The sequence below is a fragment of the Coregonus clupeaformis genome, chromosome 14 (assembly GCF_020615455.1).
Source record: "Coregonus clupeaformis isolate EN_2021a chromosome 14, ASM2061545v1, whole genome shotgun sequence".
Lineage (NCBI taxonomy): Eukaryota > Metazoa > Chordata > Actinopteri > Salmoniformes > Salmonidae > Coregonus > Coregonus clupeaformis.
Genome location: NC_059205.1, coordinates 18,961,603 through 18,986,511, shown reverse-complemented (window position 1 = coordinate 18,986,511; position 24,909 = coordinate 18,961,603). Strand labels below are relative to the sequence as shown.

Below are 24,909 nucleotides of genomic sequence, written 5' to 3'. Positions count from 1 at the left end.
ACCATCGATATGTTTAGAGGAAAAAGGGGGTACTTGCAAGCCGAAGAACACCATCCTAAACGTGAAGCACAGGGGTGGCAGCATCATGCTGTGGGGGTGCTTTGCTGCAGGAGCGACTGGTGCACTTCACAAAATAGATGGCATCATGAGGAAGGGAAATGATGTGGATATATTGAAGCAACATCTCAAGACATCAGTCAGGAAGTTAAAGCTTGGTCGCAAATGGGTCTTCCAAATGAACAATGACCCCAAGTATAGTTCCAAAGTTGTGGCAAAATGGCTTAAGGACAACAAAGTCAAGTTATTGGAGTGGCCATCACAAAGCCCTGACCTCAATCCTATAGAACATTTGTGGGCAGAAATGAAAATGCGTGTGCGAGCAAGGAGGCCTACAAACCTGACTCAGTTACACCAGCTCTGTCAGGAGGAATGGGCCAAAATTCATCCAACTTATTGTGGGAAGCTTGTGGAAGGCTACCCGAAACGTTTGACCCAAGTTAAACAATTTAATACAAATACTAATTGAGTGTATATAAACTTCTGACCAGTGTGTAGCACCCACCTACAACAGTATAGACCTACAGTGAAGGAAAAAAGTATTTGATCCCCTGCTGATTTTGTACATTTGCCCACTGACAAAGACATGATCAGTCTATAATTTTAATGGTAGGTTTATTTGAACAGTGAGAGACAGAATAACAACAACAAAATCCAGAAAAACGCATGTCAAAAATGTTATAAAAATATTTGCATTTTAATTAGGGAAATAAGTATTTGCAAAACTCTGCAAAACATGACTTAGTACTTGGTGGCAAAACCCTTGTTGGCAATCACAGAGGTCAGACGTTTCTTGTAGTTGGCCATCAGGTTTGCAAACATCTCAGGAGGGATTTTGTTCCACTCATCTTTGCAGATCTTCTCCAAGTCATTAAAGTTTCGAGGCTGACGTTTGGCAACTCGAACCTTCAGCTCCCTCCACAGATTTTCTATGGGATTAAGGTATGGAGACTGGCTAGGCCACTCCAGGACCTTAATGTGCTTCTTCTTGGGCCACTCCTTTGTTGCCTTGGCCGTGTGTTTTGGGTCATTGTCATGCTGGAATACCCATCCACGACCCATTTTGAATGCCCTGGCTGAGGGAAGGAGGTTCTCACCCAAGATTTGATGGTACATGGCTCCGTCCATCGTCCCTTTGATGCAGTGAAGTTGTCCTGTCCCCTTAGCAGAAAAACACCCCCAAAGCATAATGTTTCCACCTCCATGTTTGACGGTGGGGATGGTGTTCTTGGGGTCATAGGCAGCATTCCTCCTCCTCCAAACACGGCGAGTTGAGTTGATGCCAAAGAGCTCCATTTTGGTCTCATCTGACCACTTTCACCCAGTTCTCCTCTGAATCATTCAGATGTTCATTGGCAAACTTCAGACGGCCTTGTATATGTGCTTTCTTGAGCAGGGGGACCTTGCGGGCGCTGCAGGATTTCAGTCCTTTACGGCGTAGTGTGTTACCAATTGTTTTCTTGGTGACTATGTTCCCAACTGCCTTGAGATCATTGACAAGATCCTCCCGTGTAGTTCTGGCCTGATTCCTCACCGTTCTCATGATCATTGCAACTCCACGAGGTGAGACCTTGCATGGAGCCCCAGGCCAAGGGAGATTGACAGGTCTTTTGTGTTTCTTCCATTTGCGAATAATCGCACCAACTGTTGTCACCTTCTCACCAAGCTGCTTGGCAATGATTTTGTAGCCCATTCCAGCCTTGTGTAGGTCTACAATCTTGTCCCTGACATAATTGGAGAGCTCTTTGGTCTTGGCCATGGTGGAGAGTTTGGAATCTGATTGATTGATCGCTTCTGTGGACAGGTGTCTTTTATACAGGTAACAAACTGAGATTAGGAGCACTCCCTTTAAGAGTGTGCTCCTAATCTCAGCTCGTTAGCTGTATAAAAGACACCTGGGAGCCAGAAATCTTTCTGATTGAGAGGGGGTCAAATACTTATTTCCCTCATTAAAATGCAAATCAATTTATAACATTTTTGACATGCGTTTTTCTGGATTTTTGTTGTTGTCATTCTGTCTCTCACTGTTCAAATAAACCTACCATTAAAATTATAGACTGATCATTTCTTTGTCAGTGGGCAAACGTACAAAATCAGCAGGGGATCAAATACTTTTTTCCCTCACTGTATGTGTGACTCCACATGCTGTATCCAGAATGTATCAGTCATTCAGGTTTTAATCAGAGCTATGTGGTTCAGATCTTAGGCAGAAAGATAAGACACATACACACCTCAATGCATACACGCACGCACACACACACCCTCAGAGTTAATATCTCTGCTTTATTACAGAGCTGAGATAATCCTGGGGAACATCATCAAGAAAAAGTGCTGGAGGTATGTATCATATTTTAAGTGTGTTTGTGTGTGTGTGTGAGTGGGTGAGTGAGATAGACGGGGCCAGCTAACAAATGCTAATCTACCGTTAATCAAACCACAGCTTTATCTCAGTTCCATCACCAATATAACCCATCCACCCAACAGCTAACTAGGTCTCCAGCAGTAACCATGGCAATCAGAGGAAAGTTATGTCCTCTCTGGTTGAGTGTTCTTGGCTATGCAAAGGCTGGTAGGCTGGTAGGCTGGTAGGCGGCCAGGCCTGGGCTATCAGCACATATTGATCTTATACATTTATGCTGCTTAATTTCTCCACTGTACATTTCCAATCATAAAGTCTTCACTCTCCAGTTCTTCAGTTCACGTCGGTTCACTGCCTCCGACTGCAACTCTGGGTGTTAAATATTAAACATTAAACAGTCAAGCGATGGGGATTTGACTCTACATTGTATCCTATCAAAGTTCAGAGAAAGTGTCCCAGAATAATTTTCTTCATACTTGAACACCATGTATAAAAAGCTAAAGGATCTATACTGTTGACTCCCCTACAGTATTGACATACCATAAGGCTATTGATATTCATAAGGATATGGATAAGGATGTCCATGTCTTTCTAGTGTCTATCGTTCCCTCTATTTGTCCGTCTCATTTCTCTCTCTTTCTGTCCTTCGGTCTGTCCGTCGGTCTGTCTGTCTGATCTCTATCTGGCTGTCTGATCTCTGTCTGTCTGTCTGCCTGGCTGGCTGGCTGATCTCTCTCTCTTTGTCTTTATGTAGGAGATCGAGTCTGGTGATCACCACCAAGCTCTACTGGGGAGGAAAGTAAGTATGTGCCTCCTCAGACATTCTGAGCACCACGCCAATGTGATTCTGAAGTGCGTGAAATAGGATGGAAAATAAGTGTTGACTATGCAAAACTGGTGAGGGTTTCAGAACTGCTTCCATTGACAAACTGAGTACTGTTGATCTTTGAACGGTCTGTACTGAGGCTGTCCTATACCGTATACTGTCTGAGTTCTGTCTGAGTTCTGTCTGAGTTTTGTCTGAGTTCTGTCTGACAGAAGTTGAACAGGGTCATCCATCAGAGCTCTAACCTGTTCATTTTCTCATCATTAGACATATCATGTCTATTTGAGGTTCCTAACGAGGATCTAGATCATTGGTCAGGTCGGAGTCGGACCTGTGCCTGCTACTGACTCTGCAGTGTCTGCAGGTCAAATCTCAACTGAAACTCTCTTCCCTTTACAGTGCACCAGAGCCACAAAAGGCTAGATGTCCACTATGATGAAAGAGGGTGTCTAAGATTTGTGCACATACTCAGTTCAAAAGTAGCACACAGTAATATGTAGCGAATAGGGTACCAGCTCTATCTTTGAAGTATCAGAGTGGTTCTGTGGTGACACAGCCCGCTTCACTGTGGACCAGATAAAAGAGAGAGCGAGAGAGCGAGAGGAAGGGAGCCATGATCAACAACCAGCCTGGCAGTCTGTTAGGGGCCCGACGAACCTCTGCGTATCTGAACAGACACACACACAGCTGGGGGAGACGATAACATAAGAGAGAATAACACAGACAGAGAACCAGGATGACTCAGCCCCGCGCTACGGTTCTCTGTGTGCCTGGAATATCAGTCCCCACCTCTCAGAGCAAGAAAAGAGAGGCTGTGTGGCTCAGTCATCAGAGCATGGCACTTCCAACACCAAAGGTTGTGGGTTTGACTCCTGCTGGGGCCACCCATGTGTAAAATGTATTCAAGCATTACTGTAAGTTGCTTTGGCTAAAAGCGTCTGTTAAATATTATTATACAGTATATTATAAAAAGAAAGGCGGGTGAGCATGAAGAAAGGAGAAAGACGAAGAGAGGAGTGAAGGGAGGACGAGAGAGAGGGGGTCAAGAAAGAGAAAGAGAGAAGATGGATGGTAATGGGGGAGGGATGGGTAGATGAGGATGATGTCTCTGACAGTTTGTCATTGAATCAGACATCCACAATGACAGATTACAGGGCATTGTATTTTCAACACTGACAAACAGACGGTAAAGTTTGTTTTGTCGCTACCGACACTTCCCAGAGCCATTTGTGTTTGTGTCTCTAGTCTATTTATTGATTTGTATACAGCTTGTTAGAGGCTGGTGGGACAAGTTCAACGCTCTAGTCACTGTGTATCTGTGTGTCTGTATGTATTTCGCTGTGTGTTTGTGTGTGTGTGTGCGTGCACTGGTGTGTGCCATTTTGTGTATACTTTTCTGTGTGTGTATGTGTGTATATTAACTTCTGTGTTCTTTTCCAGAGCGGAGACAGAGAGAGGACTCAACAGAAAGCACATCATTGAAGGTAAAGTGTCTGATTTCCTCTCCTCCTCTTCCTACGGTCTTGTCCTCCACATCACCCCATCACTCCATGCCCCAGTTCACCTCTATAATCGCCTCCTTTTCATATCCACATCACTTTTTATTTTCTCTCTTTTCCCTCTTGCTTGCGATTGATTTCCTCCAGTGTGCTCAGTTGAACTTGACCTCCTCTTTTGAAGTACCTGTATGTCTCTACTACCACTCAGGGTCGGATGTCTCTGGGTCTTGAGTTGGTTCATTTGTAATTTGATATGATAGACTTTGGACATGAGCACTCAAAGTCCCTCTGGACCCCTCTACCCATACCCTTGTGTCCTGTCCCCTCCTGTTCTTTTCTCTCCTTACATTCCTTTTATTTTCCTCTCCTCTCCTCTCCTGCCCTGCCCTGCCATCTCCTCTTCTCTCCTCTCCTGCCGTCTCCCACCTTACCTTTCCTTGTTTCCCCTTTCAGTCCATCAAGTCTCCTATTTTACAGTTTTTGGGGTATTACACAACTTAACCTGACACCCAGACTCAGTGTTTATACGCACGCTACCCCCAATCCAATTTCCTGATCCAGCCCAACAACGTCCCGTCCACAGCACAGTGCCTGCACCTCCTGCAGTGACTCAGCACTCTCATATAGTGTAAACATTCATATCAGCTTCTAACAGAATAATATGTTTACTAGGAGAGAGAAAGAATGGGGAGAAGGGGGGAGAGAGAGAGAGAGCGAGAGAGAGAGAGAGGGAGGGAGGGAGTGAGAGAGATAGAGATAGAGGAGAGAGAGAGAGAGAGGAAGAGAGCGGGCAATATAAAGTGAGAGAAAGTGAGAACAAAGGGAGGGAGAGAAAGAGAGCATAACCAATTAGTTGGGCTCAGCTGTCCTGTCTGGAAGATAGATTGAGGCAAAGCGCCTGTGTCACCATAATGTGGTGGATGTCACCGCATGCTAACTGATGAAGCACACGTTTGGCTGAGAGACAGTTGTTGACAACCTATTAAAACTGTTGATGTGGATGTCACTGCTAGCTAATCGATGCAGCATCTGATTGTCTAAAAGAGACAGTTTTCACAGCATTTTTTGAAGGGCATTGGCAGGTGTGGCGGTGTCACCTCAAGATAATCGATATTTGGCAGAGAAAGACAGTTGATGACAGTATTCATATCTATGATGGATGTCTAAACTTGTTAATCAATAGTCAAGAGTAATAATGGCGCCGGAGGGGATGGCTGCCGTTTTACGGGCTCCTAACCAACTGTGTTATTTTGTGTGTTTTGTTCGCATTGTTTGTAACCTATTTTGTACATAATGTTGCTGCTACCGTCTCTTATGACTGAAAAAAGCTTCTGGATATCAGAACAGCGATTACTCACCTCGAACTGGACGAAGATTTTTTCTTTAATGAGTCCGACGCGAAGGATATACTGTTTCTCCAAGACCAGGCCCAAATCCCAGTCATTGGCATGAAGAAAAGGGGGCGGAGATCGGGGTGCCTAGTGAGAATTTGTCGGCGAGTGGGTAACCAGCCTCTACCATCCATTCTATTGGCAAACGTCCAATCACTGGAGAATAAACTGGATGAGCTCCGTTCGAGACTATCCTACCAACGGGACATTAAAAACGTTAATATCTTATGTTTCACCGAGTCGTGGCTGAACGATGACATGGATAATATACAGTTGCCTGGGTTTTCCGTGCATCGGCAGGACAGAACTAATACGTCCGGTAAGACGAGGGGTGGTGGTGTGTGTCAATTTGTCACAGCTGGTGCGCGATGTCTAATATTAAGGAAGTCGCAAAGTATTGCTCGCCTGAGGTAGAGTACCTCATGATAAGCTGTAGACCACACTATCTACATTTTTCGTGTCCGTCTATTTACCACCACAAACCGATGATGGCACTAAGACCGCACTCAACGAGCTGTATTAGGCCATAAGCAAACAGGAAAATGCTCATCCAGACGTGGCGCTCCTAGTGGCCGCGGACTTTAATGCAGGCAAACTTAAATCCGTTTTACCAGCATGTCACATGTGCAACCAGAGGAATAAAAACTCTAGACCACCTTTACTCCACACACAGAGACACATACAAAGCTCTCCTTCACCCTCCATTAGGCAAATCTGACCATAATTCTATCCTCCTGATTCCTGCTTACAAGCAAAAACTAAAGCAGGAAGTACAAGTGACTATACGGAAGTGCTGCGCTACAGGACTGTTTTGCTAGCACAGACTGGAATATGTTCATCCAACGGCATTGAGGAGTATAACACCTCAGTCACCGGCTTCATTAATAAGTGCATCGATGACGCCCCCCCCCCCCAGTGACTGTACGTATATATCCCAACCAGAAGCCATGGATTACAGGCAACATCGGCATCGATCTAAAGATTGGAGCTGCCGCTTTCAAGGAGCGGGACACTAATCTGGACGCTTACAAGAAATCCCACTATGCCCTCCGACGAACCATCAAAAAGGCAAAGCGTCAATACAGGACTAAGATTGAGACTAAGACTGTCAAGTGTCTTCACTGACATTTTCAACCTCTCCCTGACCGAGTCTGTAATACCCACATGTTTCAAGCAGACCACCGTAGTCACTGTGCCCAAAAAAGCTAAGGTAACCTGCCTAAATGACTACCGCCCCGTAGCACTCACGTCGGTAGCCATGAACTATAGGGAGGAGGTCAGAGACCTGGCCGTGTGGTGCCAGGACAACAACCTCTCCCTCAACGTGACCAAGACAAAGGAGATGATTGTGGACTACAGGAAAAAAAAGGACTGAGCACGCCCCCATTCTCATCGACGGGGCTGTAGTGGAACAGGTTGAGAGCTTCAAGTTCCTTGGTGTCCACATCACCAACGAACTATCATGGTCCAAACACACCAAGACAGTCGTGAAGAGGGCACGACAAAGCCTATTCCCCCTCAGGAGACTGAAAAGATTTGGCATGGGTCCTCAGATCCTCAAAAATTCTACAGCTGCACCATCGAGAGCATCCTGACTGGTTGCATCACCGCCTGGTATGGCAACTGCTTGGCCTCCGACCGCAAGGCACTACAGAGGGTAGTGCGTACGGCCCAGTACATCACTGGGGCCAAGCTTCCTGCCATCCAGGACCTCTATACCAGGCGGTGTCAGAGGAAGGCCCTCAAAATTGTCAAAGACTCCAGCCACCCTAGTCATAGACTGTTCTCTCTGCTACCGCACGGCAAGCGGTACCGGAGTGCCAAGTCTAGGTCCAAAAGACTTCTCAACAGCTTCTACCCCCAAGCCATAAGACTCCTGAACAGCTAATCATGGCTACCCGGACTATTTGCACTGCCCCCCCACCCCATCCTTTTTACGCTGCTGCTACTCTGTTAAGTATTTATGTATAGTCACTTTAACTCTACCCACATGTACATATTACCTCAACTACCTCAACTAGCCGGTGCCCCCGCACATTGACTCTGCAACGGTACCCCCCTGTATATATAGCCTACCTACTGTCACTTTATTCTCAACACTTTTTTTGTTGTTGTTTTATTTTTACTTTTTTTGTTAAAAATAAATGCACTGTTGGTTAAGGGCTGTAAGTAAGCATTTCACTGTAATGTCTGCACCTGTTGTATTCGGCGCATGTGACCAATAAAATTTGATTTGATTTGATTTGATTTGAACTGCTTTGAAAGGCTGGTCATGGCTCACATCAACACCATCATCCCGGAAACCCTAGAGCCACTCCAATTCGCAAAATGTCCCAACAGATACACAGATGACGCAATCTCAACCGGAAGGGATGGCTGCCGTTTTACGGGCTCCTAACCAATTGTGCTATTGTCAAATCAAATCAAATCAAATTTTATTTGCCACATGCGCCGAATACAACAGGTGTAGACCTTTGAGTGAAATGCTTACTTACAAGCCCTTAACAAACAATGCAGTTTTAAGAAAAATATATATAAGTAAAAAATTAAAGAGCAGCAGTAAAATGAAATAACAGTAGGGAGGCATTATACAGGGGGTACCGGTACAGAGTCAATGTGCGGGGGCACCGGTTATTCGAGGTAATTGAGGTAATATGTCCATGTGGGTAGAGTTAAAGTGACTATGCATAGATAATAAACAGAGTAGCAGCAGCGTAAAAGAGGAGTATTTGACCATTTTTAGGGCCTTCCTCTGACACCGCCTGGTATAGAGGTCCTGGATGGCAGGAAGCTTGGCCCCAGTGATGTACTGGGCCGTACGCACTACCCTCTGTAGTGCCTTGCGGTCGGAGGCTGAGCAGTTGCCATACCAGGACCCATGCAAATCTTTTCAGTCTCCTGAAGGGGAATAGGCTTTGTCGTTGTCACGATCGTCTGAAGGAGGAGACCAATGCGCAGCGTTGCGAGTGAACATGATGACTTTATTTACTTAAAGCAACCACGAAGAAAAAACAACAAATGACGATCCGTGAAGTTCTATACAGAATACTACTAACAGCAACAAAGAACCACAACAGTATATATATGGCTCCCAATCAGAGATAACGAGCCGACAGCTGACACTCGTTACCTCCGATTGGGAGTCATTGACCAATCACCACTAAACACAAACAAAATGAAACTCACCCAACCCCAACACCACCAAATGAGATACACCCTGGCTCTAACACACAGTCCTAGAACCAGAGTGTGACAGTACCCAAAGGCGCGGACTGCGACCGCGCCTAACTACAAGCAAACAGGGGGGGCTGGGTGGGCATTCCCTCCTCGGCGGAGGCTCCGGCTCCGGGCTTCCTCCCCCACTTCCTCTCCAACCCCCCAAAGTACCCCTGGGCCTGTCTCAGCCCCGCTGGCCGGAACCGGACTGACGACACGCGCCCCTGGCTTGGTGCGTGGATCCTGGCTGGACGGCTCTGGCGGATCCCGGCTGGGACGGCTCTGGCGGATCCCGGCTGGACGGCTCTGGCGGATCCCGGCTGGACGGCTCTGGCGGATCCCGGCTGGGACGGCTCTGACGGATCCCGGCTGGACGGCTCTGGCGGATCCTGGCTGGAAGGCTCTGGCGGATCCCGGCTGGACGGCTCTGGCGGATCCCGGCTGGACGGCTCTGGCGGATCCCGGCTGGAGGCTCTGGCGGATCCCGGCTGGGACGGCTCTGGCGGATCCCGGCTGGAAGGCTCTGGCGGATCCCGCTGGGACGGCTCTGACGGATCCCGGCTGGACGGCTCTGACGGATCCCGGCTGGACGGCTCTGACGGATCCCGGCTGGACGGCTCTGGCGGATCCCGGCTGGAAAGGCTCTGGCGGATCCCGGCTGGCGGCTCCTAGCGGATCCCGGCTGGACGGCTCTGGCGGATCCCGGCTGGACGGCTCTGGCGGATCCCGGCTGGACGGCTCTGGCGATCCCGGCTGGGCGCTCTGGCGGATCCGGCTGACGGCTCTGGCGGATCCTGGCTGAACGGCTCTGGCGGATCCTGGCTGGACGGCTCTGGCGGATCCTGGCTGGACGGCTCTGGCGGATCCCTGTCTGGCGAAGGCTCTGGCTGATCCTGTCTGGCGGAAGGCTCTGGCTGATCCTGTCTGGCGGAAGGCTCTGGCTGATCCTGTCTGGCGGAAGGCTCTGGCTGATCCTGTCTGGGAAGGCTCCCTGGCTGATCCTGTCTGGACGGCTCTGGCGGATCCTGGCTCGACGGCTCTGGCGAATCCTGGCTGGATGACGGATCTGGCTGCTCGTGGCTGGCTGACGGATCTGGCTGCTCATGGCTGGCTGACGGATCTGGCTGCTCATGGCTGGCTGACGGATCTGGCTGCTCATGGCTGGCTGACGGATCTGGCTGCTCGGGCTGGCTGACGGATCTGGCTGCTCATGGCTGGCTGACGGATCTGGCTGCTCATGGCTGGCTGACGGATCTGGCTGCTCATGGCTGGCTGACGGATCTGGCTGCTCATGGCTGGCTGACGGATCTCCTGCTCGCGGCTGGCTGACGGATCTGGCTGCTCATGGCTGGCTGACGATCTGGCTGCTCATGGCTAGCTGACGGATCTGGCTGCTCGTGGCTGGCTGACGGATCTGGCTGCTCATGGCTGGCTGGACGGATCTGGTTGCTCATGGCTGGCTGACGGGTCTGGCTGCTCTCATGGCTGGCTGACGGATCTGGCTGCTCGTGGCTGGCTGACGGATCTGGCTGCTCATGGCTGGCTGACGGATCTGGCTGCTCATGGCTAGCTGACGGATCCGGCTGCTCATGGCTGGCTGACGGATCTGGCTGCTCATGGCTGGCTGACGGATCTGGCTGCTCGTGGCTGGCTGGACGGGTCTGGCTGCTCGCGGCTGGCTGACGGATCGCTGCTCATGGCTGGTTGACAGATCTGGCTGCTCATGGCTGGCTGACAGATCTGGCTGCTCGCTTGGCTGGCTGACGGATCTGGCTGCTCATGGCTTCTAACGGTGCTGGCTGGGCGGCTAGCGGTGGAGGCGGACCCCAGCCTCGGATTGCAGTCATCACCTCCAGCAGGACGGCTCCCATCCGCATGAGCCGCTCCTGCCGGTCACGAACCCGAGCCTCCAGTCCAGCATAGGCTGCGTCGGCTCCTGCTGATTCCATAGCAGGTGTATGATTCTGTCTGGCGGACGGCTCTGGAAGGCTCATGGCAGACGGACGGCTTTGCAGGCTCAGTACAGACGGGCGGCTTATGCAGCGCCTTGGCAGACGGGCAGTTCAGACGCCCTAGGGCAGACGGCAGACTCTGGCCGGCTGGCGACGCCTTACATCGTGGACCTGGTGCGTGGGTAGGAACAGACCCGGTCCGTCACCGGGAACACCCACCACTGGCCTTAACTGGGGATCAGAACCGACCGGACCAGACTGGGAACACACTTCAGTCTCTCATGCCGTGCCACAACAACTTCCTCCCTCTACTCGCCAATGGCTCCCGTAATCCGATAGCCTTCTCTCCAGCTCTACCTGTGGCAGCCTCCTGCTGCCCAGGCGCCTGCCATGTGCCCCCCAAAATTTTTTGGGAGTAACCACGGGCTTCCAGCCTCGACTCAGCGCTTCCCTCTTCATACCACCTCCTCTCGGCTGCAGCTGCCTCCAGCTCTTCACGAGGCGGTGATATTCCTCCTCATACCCCCTTTTCACGACTGTCTTGGTGTGTTTTGACCATGATAGTTTGTTGGTGACTTAATTTTTACTATTTTCTACATTGTAGAATAATAGTGAAGACATCAAAATAGGAAACAACACCTCCACTTCACTGAACCTCAACACTGGGGCCCCACAAGGGTGCGTGCTCAGCCCACTCCTGTACTCCCTGTTCACCTATGACTGTGTGGCCAAGCACGCCTCCATCTCAATCATCAAGTTTACAGACGACACAACAGTAGTAGGCTTGATTACCAACAATGACAAGACAGCCTACAGGGTGGAGGTGAGGGCTCTGGGAGTGTGGTGCCAGGAAAATAACCTCTCACTCAACGTCAACAAAACAAAGGAGATGATCGTACACTTCAGGAAACAGCATAGGGTGCACATCGACAGGACCTCAGTGGAGAAGGTGGAAAGCTTCAAGTTCCTTGGCGTACACATCACTGACAAGTAGACCCGTGTAGTCCTGTGTAGCTCAGTTGGTAGAGCATGGCGCTTGCAACGCCAGGGTTGTGGGTTCGATTCCCACGGGGGGCCAGTATAAAAAAAAAAAATGTATGCACTCACTAACAGTAAGTCGCTCTGGATAAGAGCGTCTGCTAAATGACTAAAATGTAAAAAATGACAAACTGAAATGGACCTACCACACAGACAGTGTGGTGAAGAAGGCGCAACAGAGCATCTTCAACCTCAGGAGGCTAAATAAATGTGGCTTGGCACCTAAAACCCTCACAAACTTTTACAGATGCATAATTGAGAGCATGCTCTCGGGCTGTATCACCACCTGGTACGACAACTGCACCGCCCGCAACCGCAAGGTTCTTCAGAGGGTGGTGCGGTCTGCACAATGTATTACCGGGGGCAAACTACCAACCCTCCAGGACACCTACAGCACCCGATGTCACAGGAAGGCCAAAAAGATCATCAAGGACATCAACCACCCGAGCCACTGCCTGTTCACACCGCTATCATCCAGAAGGCGAGCTCAGTACAGGTGATTTGAAAACTATGAAATAACACATATGGAATCATGTAGTAACCAAAAAAGTGTTAAACAAATCCAACTCATCCCATCGAGAGCATCCTGACTGGTTGCATCACTGCCTGGTATGGCAACTGCTCGGCATCTGACCGTAAGGCGCTACAGAGGGTAGTGCGTATGGCCCAATACTGTTCTCTCTGCTACCGTACGACAAGCGGTACCAGAGCGCCAAGTCTAGGTCCAAAAGGCTCCTTAACAGCTTCTACCCCCAAGCTATAAGACTGCTGAACAATTAATCAAATGGCCACCCGGACTATTTACATTGACCCCCCCCTTTGTTTTTACACTGCTGCTACTTGCTGTTTATCTATGCATAGCCACTTTACCCCTATCTACATGTACAAATTACCTCAACTAACCTGTACCCCGCACATTGACTCGGTACCTGTACCCCCTGTATATAGCCTTGTTATTGTTATGTAATTTTATTGTGTTACTTTTAATTTTTTTACTTTAGTTTATTTAGTAAATCTTTTCTTGAACTGCATTGTTGGTTAAGGGCTTGTAAGTAAGCATTTCACAGTAAGGTCTACACCTGTTGTATTTGGCGCATGTGACAAATAAAATTTGATTTGATTTGATCTCACTCCAATACGTTTTATTGGAAAGTTAGCAAAAATAGATACGATCTTGCTACCATGGAAAGGAAAATACCTGTCTATTTGTGGAAAAATCACCCTGATTAACTCTTGTCATATCCCAGTTCACCTATTTGTTTATGGTCTTGACTACACCTAGCGACCTGTTTTTTAAATTATATTTGCAAAAAAAGATTCAATTTTATTTGGAATGGCAAGCCAGACAAAATTAAAAGGGCCTATTTATATAATGAATATGAATTCGGAGGGCAGAAATGATTAAATATTAAAGCATTAGACCTCTCTGTAACGACAGACGCTGGGAGACAGGAAGCAAGTACAGGGTGAGGATTTAATAATAAATAGACATGAAACAAAGCAAGAACACCATCTGGATGAGAGAAACAAAACAACATCAATGCAGACTCGGGGATCAAACTGAGGAACAGACAGATATAGGTGAGGTAATTAAGCAGTGATGAAGTCCTGGTGAGTCCAATGAAGCGCTGATGCGCGTAACGATGGTGACAGGTGTGCGTAATGATGGGCAGTCTGGCGCCCTCGAGCGCCAGGGAGGGGGAGCGGGAGCAGGCGTGACAGTAACCCCCCCTCTAGGGACGCCACCCGGAACATTTCGAACCTGATGGGCCAGCCGTGGCATGGGAGCCTCACGAGCCGGCCGAGGAGCGGGACCTGTCGAGACTGACGGGCCGGCCAAGGCGTGGGAGCCTGATGAGCCGGCTGAGACGTGGAAGCCTGACAGCCGGCTGAGGCGTGGAAACCTGACGAGCTGGCTGAGGCGTGGGAGCCTGACGAGCCGGCTGAGGCGTGGGAGCCTGACGAGCCGGCTGAGGCGTGGGAGCCTGATGAGCCGGCTGAGGCGTGGGAGCCTGACGAGCCGGCTGAGGCGTGGGGTGAGAGCCTGCCGAGTCAACCGAGGCTTGTGAGCCTCTCGAGCCAGCTGAGGCATGGGAGCATGACGAGCTCGCTGAGGCGTCCCCGGTTGCTTCGGCAGCGGCACACGGACCCGACGTCACCAACAAAAATACAAAAAAAACTCCAAGATGCTTCCAATTGTGGTGTCTGCATTCTGTAACGACAGACACTGGGATACAGGAAGCAAGTACAGGGTGAGGATTTAATTATGATTTAATAATGAAACAAAGCAAGACCAGCATCTGGATGAGAGAAACAAAACAACACCAATGCAGACACGGGGGTCAAACTGAGGAACAGACAGATATAGGGGAGGTAATTAAGCAGTAATGAAGTCCTGGTGAGTTCAATGAAGCGCTGATGTGCGTAACTATGGTGACAGGTGTGCGTAATGGTGGGCAGCCTGGCGCCCTCGAGTGCCAGGTAGGGGGAGCGGGAGCAGGCGTGACACTCTCACTAAAGGCATCAATCATACAAAAGTTATACTTAAATCCGAAATGGTTGTCTAGCAAATTAGTAAGAATGTCTCACACCATGTTCAAGAAAGGCCTTTTTCCCTTTATTCAGATTACAACCTCTCACTTTCAGTTATTTGAAAACAAAATAATCTCCAAATTATCGATATTCATAAAACAAGCCATAGAAAGTTGGTTGCAATTTCAATTGAATCCACCAGAAAATACAGAACATACAATAAAACAAATATTGTGGTTAAACTCAAATACACTAATTGATAAAAAAAACATTATAATTTTTTTTTTTTAAGTATAATCTTTGTAAATGATATCATAAATAGGACTGGTGGAGTTATGTCACACATGCAGCTAACAAAAATATATGGAAATGTCTGCTCTATCCAAAACTTACAACCAACTAATTGCAGCATTACCGCAAAAATGGAAGAGGCAAGTGGAAGGGGGAAAAAGTAAGGAGAAGTGGGGAGAACAAGTATTTGATACACTGCCGATTTTGCAGGTTTTCCTACTTACAAAGCATGTAGAGGTCTGTAATTTTTATCATAGGTACACTTCAACTGTGAGAGACGGAATCTAAAACAAAAATCCAGAAAATCACATTGTATCATTTTTAAGTAATGAATTTGCATTTTATTGCATGACATAAGTATTTGATCACCTACCAACCAGTAAGAGTTTCGGCTCTCACAGACCTGTTAGTTTTTCTTTAAGATGCCCTCCTGTTCTCCACTCATTACCTGTATTAACTGCACCTGTTTGAACTCATTACCTGTATAAAAGACACCTGTCCACACACTCAATCAAACAGACTCCAACCCTTCCACAATGGCCAAGACCAGAGAGCTGTGTAAGGACATCAGGGATGAAATTGTAGACCTGCACAAGGCTGGGATGGGCTACAGGACAATAGGCAAGCAGCTTGGTGAGAAGGCAACAACTGTTGGCGCAATTATTAGAAAATGGAAGAAGTTCAAGATGACGGTCAATCACCCTCGGTCTGGGGCTCCATGCAAGATCTCACCTCGTGGGGCATCAATGATCATGAGGAAGGTGAGGGATCAGCCCAGAACTACATGGCAGGACCTGGTCAATGACCTGAAGAGAGCTGGGACCACAGTCTCAAAGAAAACCATTAGTAACACACTACGCCGTCATGGATTAAAATCCTGCAGCGCACGCAAGGTCCCCCTGCTCAAGCCAGCGCATGTCCAGGCCATTCTGAAGTTTGCCAATGACCATCTGGATGATCCAGAGGAGGAATGGGAGAAGGTCATGTGGTCTGATGAGACAAAAATTGAGCTTTTTGGTCTAAACTCCACTCGCCGTGTTTGGAGGAAGAAGAAGGATGAGTACAACCACAAGAACACCATCCCAACCGTGAAGCATGGAGGTGGAAACATCATTCTTTTTGGATGCTTTTCTGCAAAGGGGACAGGACGACTGCACCGTATTGAGGGGAGGATGGATGGGGACATGTATCGCGAGATCTTGGCCAACAACCTCCTTCCCTCAGTAAGAGCATTGAAGATGGGTCGTGGCTGGGTCTTCCAGCATGACAACGACCCTAAACACACAGCCAGGGCAACTAAGGAGTTGAAGCATCTCAAGGTCCTGGAGTGGCCTAGCCAGTCTCCAGACCTGAACCCAATAGAAAATCTTTGGAGGGAGCTGAAAGTCCATATTGCCCAGCGACAGCCCCGAAACCTGAAGGATCTGGAGAAGGTCTGTATGGAGGAGTGGGCCAAAATCCCTGCTGCAGTGTGTGCAAACCTGGTCAAGACCTACAGGAAACGTATGATCTCTGTAATTGCAAACAAGGGTTTCTGTACCAAATATTAAGTTCTGCTTTTCTGATGTATCAAATACTTATGTCATGCAATAAAATGCAAATTAATTACTTAAAAATCATACAATGTGATTTCCTGGATCTTTGTTTTCGATTCCGTCTCTCACAGTTGAAGTGTACCTATGATAAAAATTACAGACCTCTACATGCTTTGTAAGTAGGAAAACCTGCAAAATCGGCAGTGTATCAAATACTTGTTCTCCCCACTGTATGGGGGATACAACATTCCCAGCTCTGCAGATGTTGCTGCGAAGAGATCATTTATTTTGGTACTGTCCATATGTAGCTTGTTTTTGGTCACAGGTCCAGGAAAAACATATACCTGGAGCTAACGCTGCAGATAGCAATACTGGGTGATTTGAAAAGTCATAGTCAATCGATCAATAATATAATAATACTTTTAGCAAAAATGTTTATCTGTAATTTACAATCTATAGAAACTATGCGAATTGAAAGGATCAGAACTTTTGTGAAGCATCACGGCACAGTTGAAAAATATATGGCAAAAATAAATCCAATATGGATGGTGTTAAGAGATAGATGGGAGGAGTTGAAGGGAGCTGAAGGGTGGGACTAATAAAAACAAGATACTGTGCCTTGCAGAAGTATTCATCTCCCTTGGCATTTTTCCTATTTTGTTGCACTACAACCTGTATTTTAAATTGATTTTTATTTGGATTTCATGTAATGGACATACACAATAGTCCAAATTGGTGAAGTGAAATGAAAAAAAGAACTTGTTTCAAAAAATTCAAAAAAAATTAATCATGGAAAAGTGGTGCTATGAAGCCCCTAAATAAGATCTGGTGCAACCAATTACCTTCAGAGGTCACATAATTAGTTAAATAAAGTCCACCTGTGTGCAATCTAGTGTCACATGATCTGTCACATGATCTTAGTATATATACAGCTGTTCTGAAAGGCCCCAGAGTCTGCAACACCACTAAGCAAGGAGCACCACCAAGCAAGCGGCACCATGAAGACCAAGGAGCTCTCCAAACAGGTCGGGGACAAGGTTGTGGAGCAGTGCAGATCAGGGTTGGGTCATAAAACAATATCCGAACCTTTGAACATCCCACGGAGCACCATTAAATCCATTATTTAAAAATGGAAAGAATATGGCACCACAACAAACCTGCCGAGAGAGTGCCACCCACCAAAACTCACAGACCAGGCAAGGAGGGCATTAATCCGAGAGGCAACAAAGAGACCAAAGATAACCCTGAAGGAGCTGCAAAGCTCCACACCGGAGATTGGAGTATCTGTCCATAGGGCCACTTTAAGCCGTACACTCCACAGAGCTGGGCTTTACGGAAGAGTGGCCAGAAAAATGGCATTGCTTAAAGAAAAAAATAAGCAAACACGTTTGGTGTTCGCCAAAAGCCATGTGGGAGACTCCCCAAACATATGGAAGAAGGTACTCTGGTCAGATGAGACTAAAATTGAGCTTTTTGGCCACCAAGGAAAACGCTATGTCTGGCGCAAACCCAACACCTCTTATCACCCTGAGAACACCATCCCCACAGTGAAGCATGGTGGTGGCAGCATCATGCTGCAGGGATGTTTTTCATCTGCAGGGGCTGGGAAACTGGTCAGAATTGAAGGAATGATGGATGGCGCTAAATACAGGGAAATTCTTGAGGAAAACCTGTTTTAGTCTTCCAGATATTTGAGACTGGGACGGAGGTTCACCTTCCAGTAGGACAATGACCCTAAGCATACTGCTAAAGCAACAATCAAATGGTTCAAGGGGAAACATTTAAATGTCTTGGAATGGCCTAGTCAAAGCCCAGACTTCAATCCAACTGAGAATCTGTGGTACGACTTAAAGATTCCATGTACACCAGCGGAACCCATCCAACTTGAAGGAGCTGGAGCAGTTTTGCCTTGAAGAATGGGCAGAAATCCCAGTGGCTAGACGTGCCAAGCTTATAGAGACATACCCCAAGAGACTTGCAGCTGAAATTGCTGCAAAAGGTGGCTTTACAAAGTATTGACTTTGTCATATTTTGCATCTCTTAAAGGGAGTGCTCCTAATCATAGCTTGTTACCTGTATAAAAGACACCTGTCCACAAAAGCAATCAATCAATCAGATTCCAAACTCTCCACCATGGCCAAGACCAAAGAGCTCTCCAAGGATGTCAGGGACAAGATTGTAGACCTACACAAGGCTGGAATGGGCTACAAGACCATCGCCAAGCAGCTTGGTGAGAAGGTGACAACAATTGGTGCGATTATTCGCAAATGGAAGAAACACAAAAGAACTGTCAATCTCTCTCGGCCTGGGGCTCCATGCAAGATCTCACCTCGTGGAGTTGCAATGATCATGAGAACGGTGAGGAATCAGCCCAGAACTACACGGGAGGATCTTGTCAATGATCTCAAGGCAGCTGGGACCATAGTCACCAACAAAACAATTGGTAACACACTACACCGTGAAGGACTGAAATCCTGCAGCGCCCGCAAGGTCCCTCTGCTCAAGAAAGCACATATACATGCCCGTCTGAAGTTTGCCAATGAACATCTGAATGATTCAGAGGAGAACTGGGTGAAAGTGTTGTGGTCAGATGAGACCAAAATGGAGCTGCCTATGACACCAAGAACACCATCCCCACCGTCAAACATGGAGGTGGAAACATTATGCTTTGGGGGTGTTTTTCTGCTAAGGGGACAGGACAACTTCACCGCATCAAAGGGACGATGGACGGGGCCATGTATCGTCAAATCTTGGGTGAGAACCTCCTTCCCTCAGCCAGGGCATTGAAAATGGGTCGTGGATGGGTATTCCAGCATGACAATGACCCAAAACACACGGCCAAGGCAACAAAGGAGTGGCTCAAGAAGAAGCACATTAAGGTCCTGGAGTGGCCTAGCCAGTCTCCAGACCTTAATCTCATAGAAAATATGTGGAGGGAGCTGAAGGTTCGAGTTGCCAAACGTCAGCCTCGAAGCCTTAATGACTTGGAGAAGATCTGCAGAGGAGTGGGACAAAATCCCTCCTGAGATGTGTACCCTGTATATATACTGTATATATACTGTATATATACTGTATATATTTACAAAAATATATATGGGGGATTGGAAATGATTCAGACAATTACATCGATGGAAAATACAACCTATCTGCAATATTAAAGCTGATCTACCCCCTAAAAAAAAGAAAAGAAAGATGATCGTGGACTACGGGAAAAGGAGGGTCGAATACGCCCCCATTCACATCGACTGGGCTGTAGTGGAGCGGGTCGAGAGTTTCAAGTTCCTTGGTGTCCACATCAAAAAATTGTCAAAAACTCCAGTCACCCAAGTCATAGACTGTTCTCTCTGCTACCGCACGGCAAGTGGTTCCGGAGCACCAAGTCTAGGTCCAAAAGGCTCCTTAACAGCTTCTACCCCCAAGCCATAAGACTGCTGAACAATTCATCAAATGGCCACCCACACTATTTACATTGAACCCCCCCCATTTGTTTTTACACTGCTGCTACTCGTTGTTTATTTTCTATGCATAGTCACTTTACCCCTACCTACATGTACATATTACCTCGACTAACCTGTACCCCCGCACATTGACTCGGTACCGGTACCGCCTGTATACAGCCTCGTTATTGTTACTTTATTGTGTTACTTTTTATTTTATTTTTTACTTTAGTTTATTTAGTAAATATTTTCTTAACTCTATTTCTTGAACTGCATTGTTGGTTAAGGGTTTGTAAGTAAGCATTTCACGGTAAGGTCTACACCTGTTTTATTCGGCGCATGTGACAAATACAATTTGATCTGATTTTGATTTGAATAGAGGACTCGTGAGGCAAACTTGTGTTTGACAAGGATGGTTTTTGGTGGTTCTATTTAATGATTGAAAGAATATTTAAACAGATTTTTAAACAGGACTTTGTTCATGACCTTGCTTGTTTCCTCCTTTATCCAATATCCACCAAAGGAATTCATTTTATTTATTCACCTTCTATCCACTTCTCTCTAACCTCCAAAAATAGAGGCACTTCACAGCCTTAAGACCACTTAATCAGTCAGACGGAGAAACGTGCAAGTCGTGTGAGTGTGTGTGAGTCACTTCAAAATAGAGTCCCTTCAGAGCCTTCAAAATCGCTGAGACAGAGAAATGTGCAAGTCATGGCAGGGCAGAGCAGACTCAGATTAGTGTGTGTGCGCGTGCATGCGAGTGTACATGCATGTGTGTAATGTTCCTGGGATTACCGGGCTGTAGATGACAGGACAGGGATTAAGATGTGTGAATGGTGACGGGGGAGAGCATGACTCCCTCACAGGAATAACTCTAATGACTGGCATTAATCTGTCACAGAAATATACACACATATACACACGCACACACACACTCATACAATATACCCATAAACACACTCTTACAAACACACAGATGTACACACTCAGGTACACACCTCCTCTCTTCACCTTTCCTGTCTTCTTGTGTACCATCCTCTCTTCTCTCCCATCCTCTCCTCTCTCCATCCTTTCATCTATGTCTGCTCTCCTCTTAGTGTTTGTGAATGGAGCTGAGCTGACAGACACAATACCATTCATCTCTCCCCCTCACCCCTCATCCCTCTCTCCTCTCCTCTCAGGATTCAAACAGCAAAGCCTTCATCTGACAGGATGAGAGAGACTGTGGAGGAAAGGTCTCCCTCACCTTCCCTCAGATCCTCTGTGGCTTGTTGTTTTCTGTAACTGCAGGTTTCTAACATGTGTTTACCTCTCTCTCTCAATTTCAAATTTCAATTTAAGGGCTTTATTGGCATGGCAAGTGAAATAGACAAAAAATAACAGTAAACATTACACAAAAGTTCCAAAAGAATAAAGACATTTCAAATATTATATTATGTGCAAATAGTTAAAGTACAAAAGGGAAAATAAATAAACATAAATATGGGTTGTATTTACAATGGTGTTTGTTCTTCATTTGTTGCCCTTTTCTTGTGGCAACAGGTCACAAATCTTGCTGCTGTGATGGCACACTGTGGTATTTCACCCAATAGATATAGGAGTTTATCAAAATTGGATTTGTTATTCGAATTCTTTGTGGGTCTGTGTAATCTGAGGGAAATATGTGTCTCTAATATGGTCATACATTTGGCAGGAGTTTAGGAAGTGCAGTTCAGTTTCCACCTCATTTTGTGGGCAGTGTGCACATAGCCTGTCTTCTCTTGAGAGCCTGAGCTGCCTACAGCAGCCTTTCTCAATAGGAAGACTATGCTCACTGAGTCTGTACATAGTGGAAGCTTTCCTTAAGTTTGGGTCAGTCACAGTGGTCAGGTATTCTGCCACTGTGTACTCTCTGTTAAGGGCCAAATAGTATTCTAGTTTGTTCTGTTTTTTTTTTGTTAATTCTTTCCAATGTGTCAAGTAATTCTCTTTTTGTTTTCTCATGATTTGGTTGGATCTAATTGTGTTGCTGTCCTGGGGCTCTGTGGGGTCTGTTTGTGAACAGAGCCCCAGGACCAGCTTGCTTAGGGGACTCTTCTCCAGGTTAATCTCTCTGTAGGTGATCGCTTTATTATGGAAGGTTTGGGAATCGCTTCCTTTTAGGTAGTTGTAGAATTTCTGGATTTTGATAATTAGCAGGTATCGGTCTAATTCTGCTCTGCATGCATTATTTGGTGTTTTACATTGTACACTGGGGATATTTTTGCAGAATTCTGCATGCAGAGTCTCAATTTGGTGTTTGTCCCATTTTGTGAATTCTTGGTTGGTGAGCGAACACCAGACCTCTCAACCATAAAGGGCAATGGGTTCTATAACTGATTCAAGTATTTTTAGCCAGATCCTAATTTCTCTCTCTCTCTCTCTCTCTCTCTCTCTCTCTCTCTCTCTCACCCTCCTGCTCCCTCTCTGCCTATCTCTCTCCCTCTATCCCCCACCCCCTCCATCTTCCTCTCTCTCTGTCCCGCAGGTCTGAGGAGCTCTCTACAGAGGATGCAGCTGGAGTATGTGGATGTGGTGTTTGCCAACCGGCCCGACAGCAACACCCCCATGGAGGGTAAGTAACCTGGGGGGAAGAGGGAGGGAGAGAGGGTGACTGTCAGGGATAGGAGCGATTGATGGTATTGTTGTTGGTTTACTTTGGCACTCATTTGTTTCACATGCACACACAGACATGTGCATGCACAAACACACACACACAAGCAAGCAAACAAACACAAATAAACACACTCACACAGGCATGTACACACAGCCTCTCCCCCCCACCCTCTCTCTCTCTCTCTCTCTGTGTGTTCAGTAAGTTTGAACAAGGCCTCTGTGTGTGTGTTGCCCCCCTCCCCTCTCCTCATTCTACTGAAATAGGATTAGAGCCCCCCTCGGGGGTAGCTGGTGTATTTTTGGCTTGGTCTCCATGGATAGTGAAGCCCTACTGTGCTCTCTCTCTTTCTTTTCCGCTTATTTTATCTCTCTTTCTCTAATTTGTGTCTCTTTGCTCCTTTTTTTCTCTGCCTTTGCCTTTGCTTACTTACTTCCACTCTTTCTCTGCTCTCCTATCTTTCTATTTCCCTCGCTCTCTCTGCAACAGAGTGGGTCACAACACTAACTAGCCAGCGATTCCGCATCTCTAACCCCCTTCTCGCTCTCCGTCCCTTCCTCTATTTCTTGGAGTGGATAGACAGCCCCTACTGTTCTCTCTAGGCTCAGCTCCTTCTCTCTCCCTCAGCCCTAAACAAGCCACCGGGGGGCCAGACTGTACACAACCTGAGCCTGTCACCCAGAGCTGCTGATGACTGTCACACGTGCCCCATGGAAGACATTTTCAAAGAAAGACCGCTAGATCGTCTTTACCCCACGGTCAACAACAGACAATGCTGTCTCTTCAGATGTACCCATCACTACCAAATACAATACTGATTGACTGATTGATTGACTGATTGACAGACAGACAGACACGGAAAGACAAGCAGATGGATAGATGGACAGATGGACTGACAGACAGAGAGACAGACACACATACACAAACTCTCTCTCACACGCACACACCCAGCTGTGATCCCATCCCAGCTAACAATTTTAGGGAAAGAGAAAGCTTTTGCAATGTTACCCTTAATGTTCCCCAGATATTTGAGTGTCTAGTTTTCCGTTAGTTAGGGGAACATTGTATGTTAGCAAAAACCTCATGAGAACCTATTTAGCATGTTTTGGTGTTAGAGTTAGAACACTTTCTAAATGTCAAACAGAGCATACCCAGAACGTGGTTGATATGTTCTCAAAATATAAGATATTCATGTTCTAGACACGTTTCATTGGAATGTTGCAAAAACAGTTCTGTGTCCAGTTTTCTGAGGATTAGGACAATATTCCATCAATGTCCCACCAAACATACACAGAACAGGGTTGCCATGTTCTCAGAATAAAATATATTAATGCTCTAGACATGTTTCATGGGAACGTTGCAGGAACATTTCTGTGTATCAGTCAGGATGTCACCTTACGATCCCAAAGAAATGTTCTCCCCAAAATAAAATGGTACATTACACATCACCCCTTAATCCTGTTGCCGAGCCCATCAAGGCCCTGATTGGTGAACCACTGATCCATTCACAGCTCTTTGTCTTTTGGCAAGGTTAGGGACACACAGTGCTTTTAAAATGCAGTGTTTTCAACTTACATATTTGACACTCATTGGCATACATGAATACATTGTGCATGTTCATTTATATAGTAATTCATATTCAGCTTGTCCTCATCTGGGATTTAAACTCACAACCTCTTGGTTCACATCCTTCTGATCTTTCTGCTACACCACCATATCTGTGTCAGTTATCAGGCAAGAACAGCTCAAATAAGCAAAGAGAAATGACAGGCCATCATTAATTTAAGACATGAAGGTCAGTCAATACGGAAAATGTCAAGAACTTTGAAAGTTTCTTCAAGTGCAATCGTAAAAACCATCAAGCGCTATGATGAAACTGGCTCCCATGAGGACCGCCACAGGAATGGAAGACCCAGAGTTACCTCTGCTGCAGAGGTTAAGTTCATTAGAGTTACCAGCCTCAGAAATTGCAGCCCAAATAAATGCTTTACAGAGTTCAAGTAACAGACACATCTCAACATCAACTGTTCAGAGGAGACTGTGTGAATCAGGCCTTCATGGTCGAATTGCTGCAAAGAAACCACTACTAAAGGACACCAATAAGAAGAAGAGACTTGCTTGGGTCAAGAAACACGAGCAAC

The 24,909-nt window shown here is 46.8% G+C and overlaps 1 protein-coding gene across 1 annotated transcript in view; it reads left to right on the top strand.

The window, feature by feature from the left end:
• The window catches only part of LOC121581383 (voltage-gated potassium channel subunit beta-1-like), a 124,247-nt gene that overhangs the window by 49,398 nt on the left and 49,940 nt on the right, over positions 1 to 24,909 (top strand). The window contains exons 5-8 of the mRNA XM_045224889.1: positions 2,350 to 2,394; positions 3,171 to 3,215; positions 4,683 to 4,726; positions 22,643 to 22,729. Coding sequence (XP_045080824.1) covers positions 2,350 to 2,394; positions 3,171 to 3,215; positions 4,683 to 4,726; positions 22,643 to 22,729 — 221 coding nt within the window. The remainder of the gene's footprint in view (positions 1 to 2,349; positions 2,395 to 3,170; positions 3,216 to 4,682; positions 4,727 to 22,642; positions 22,730 to 24,909) is intronic.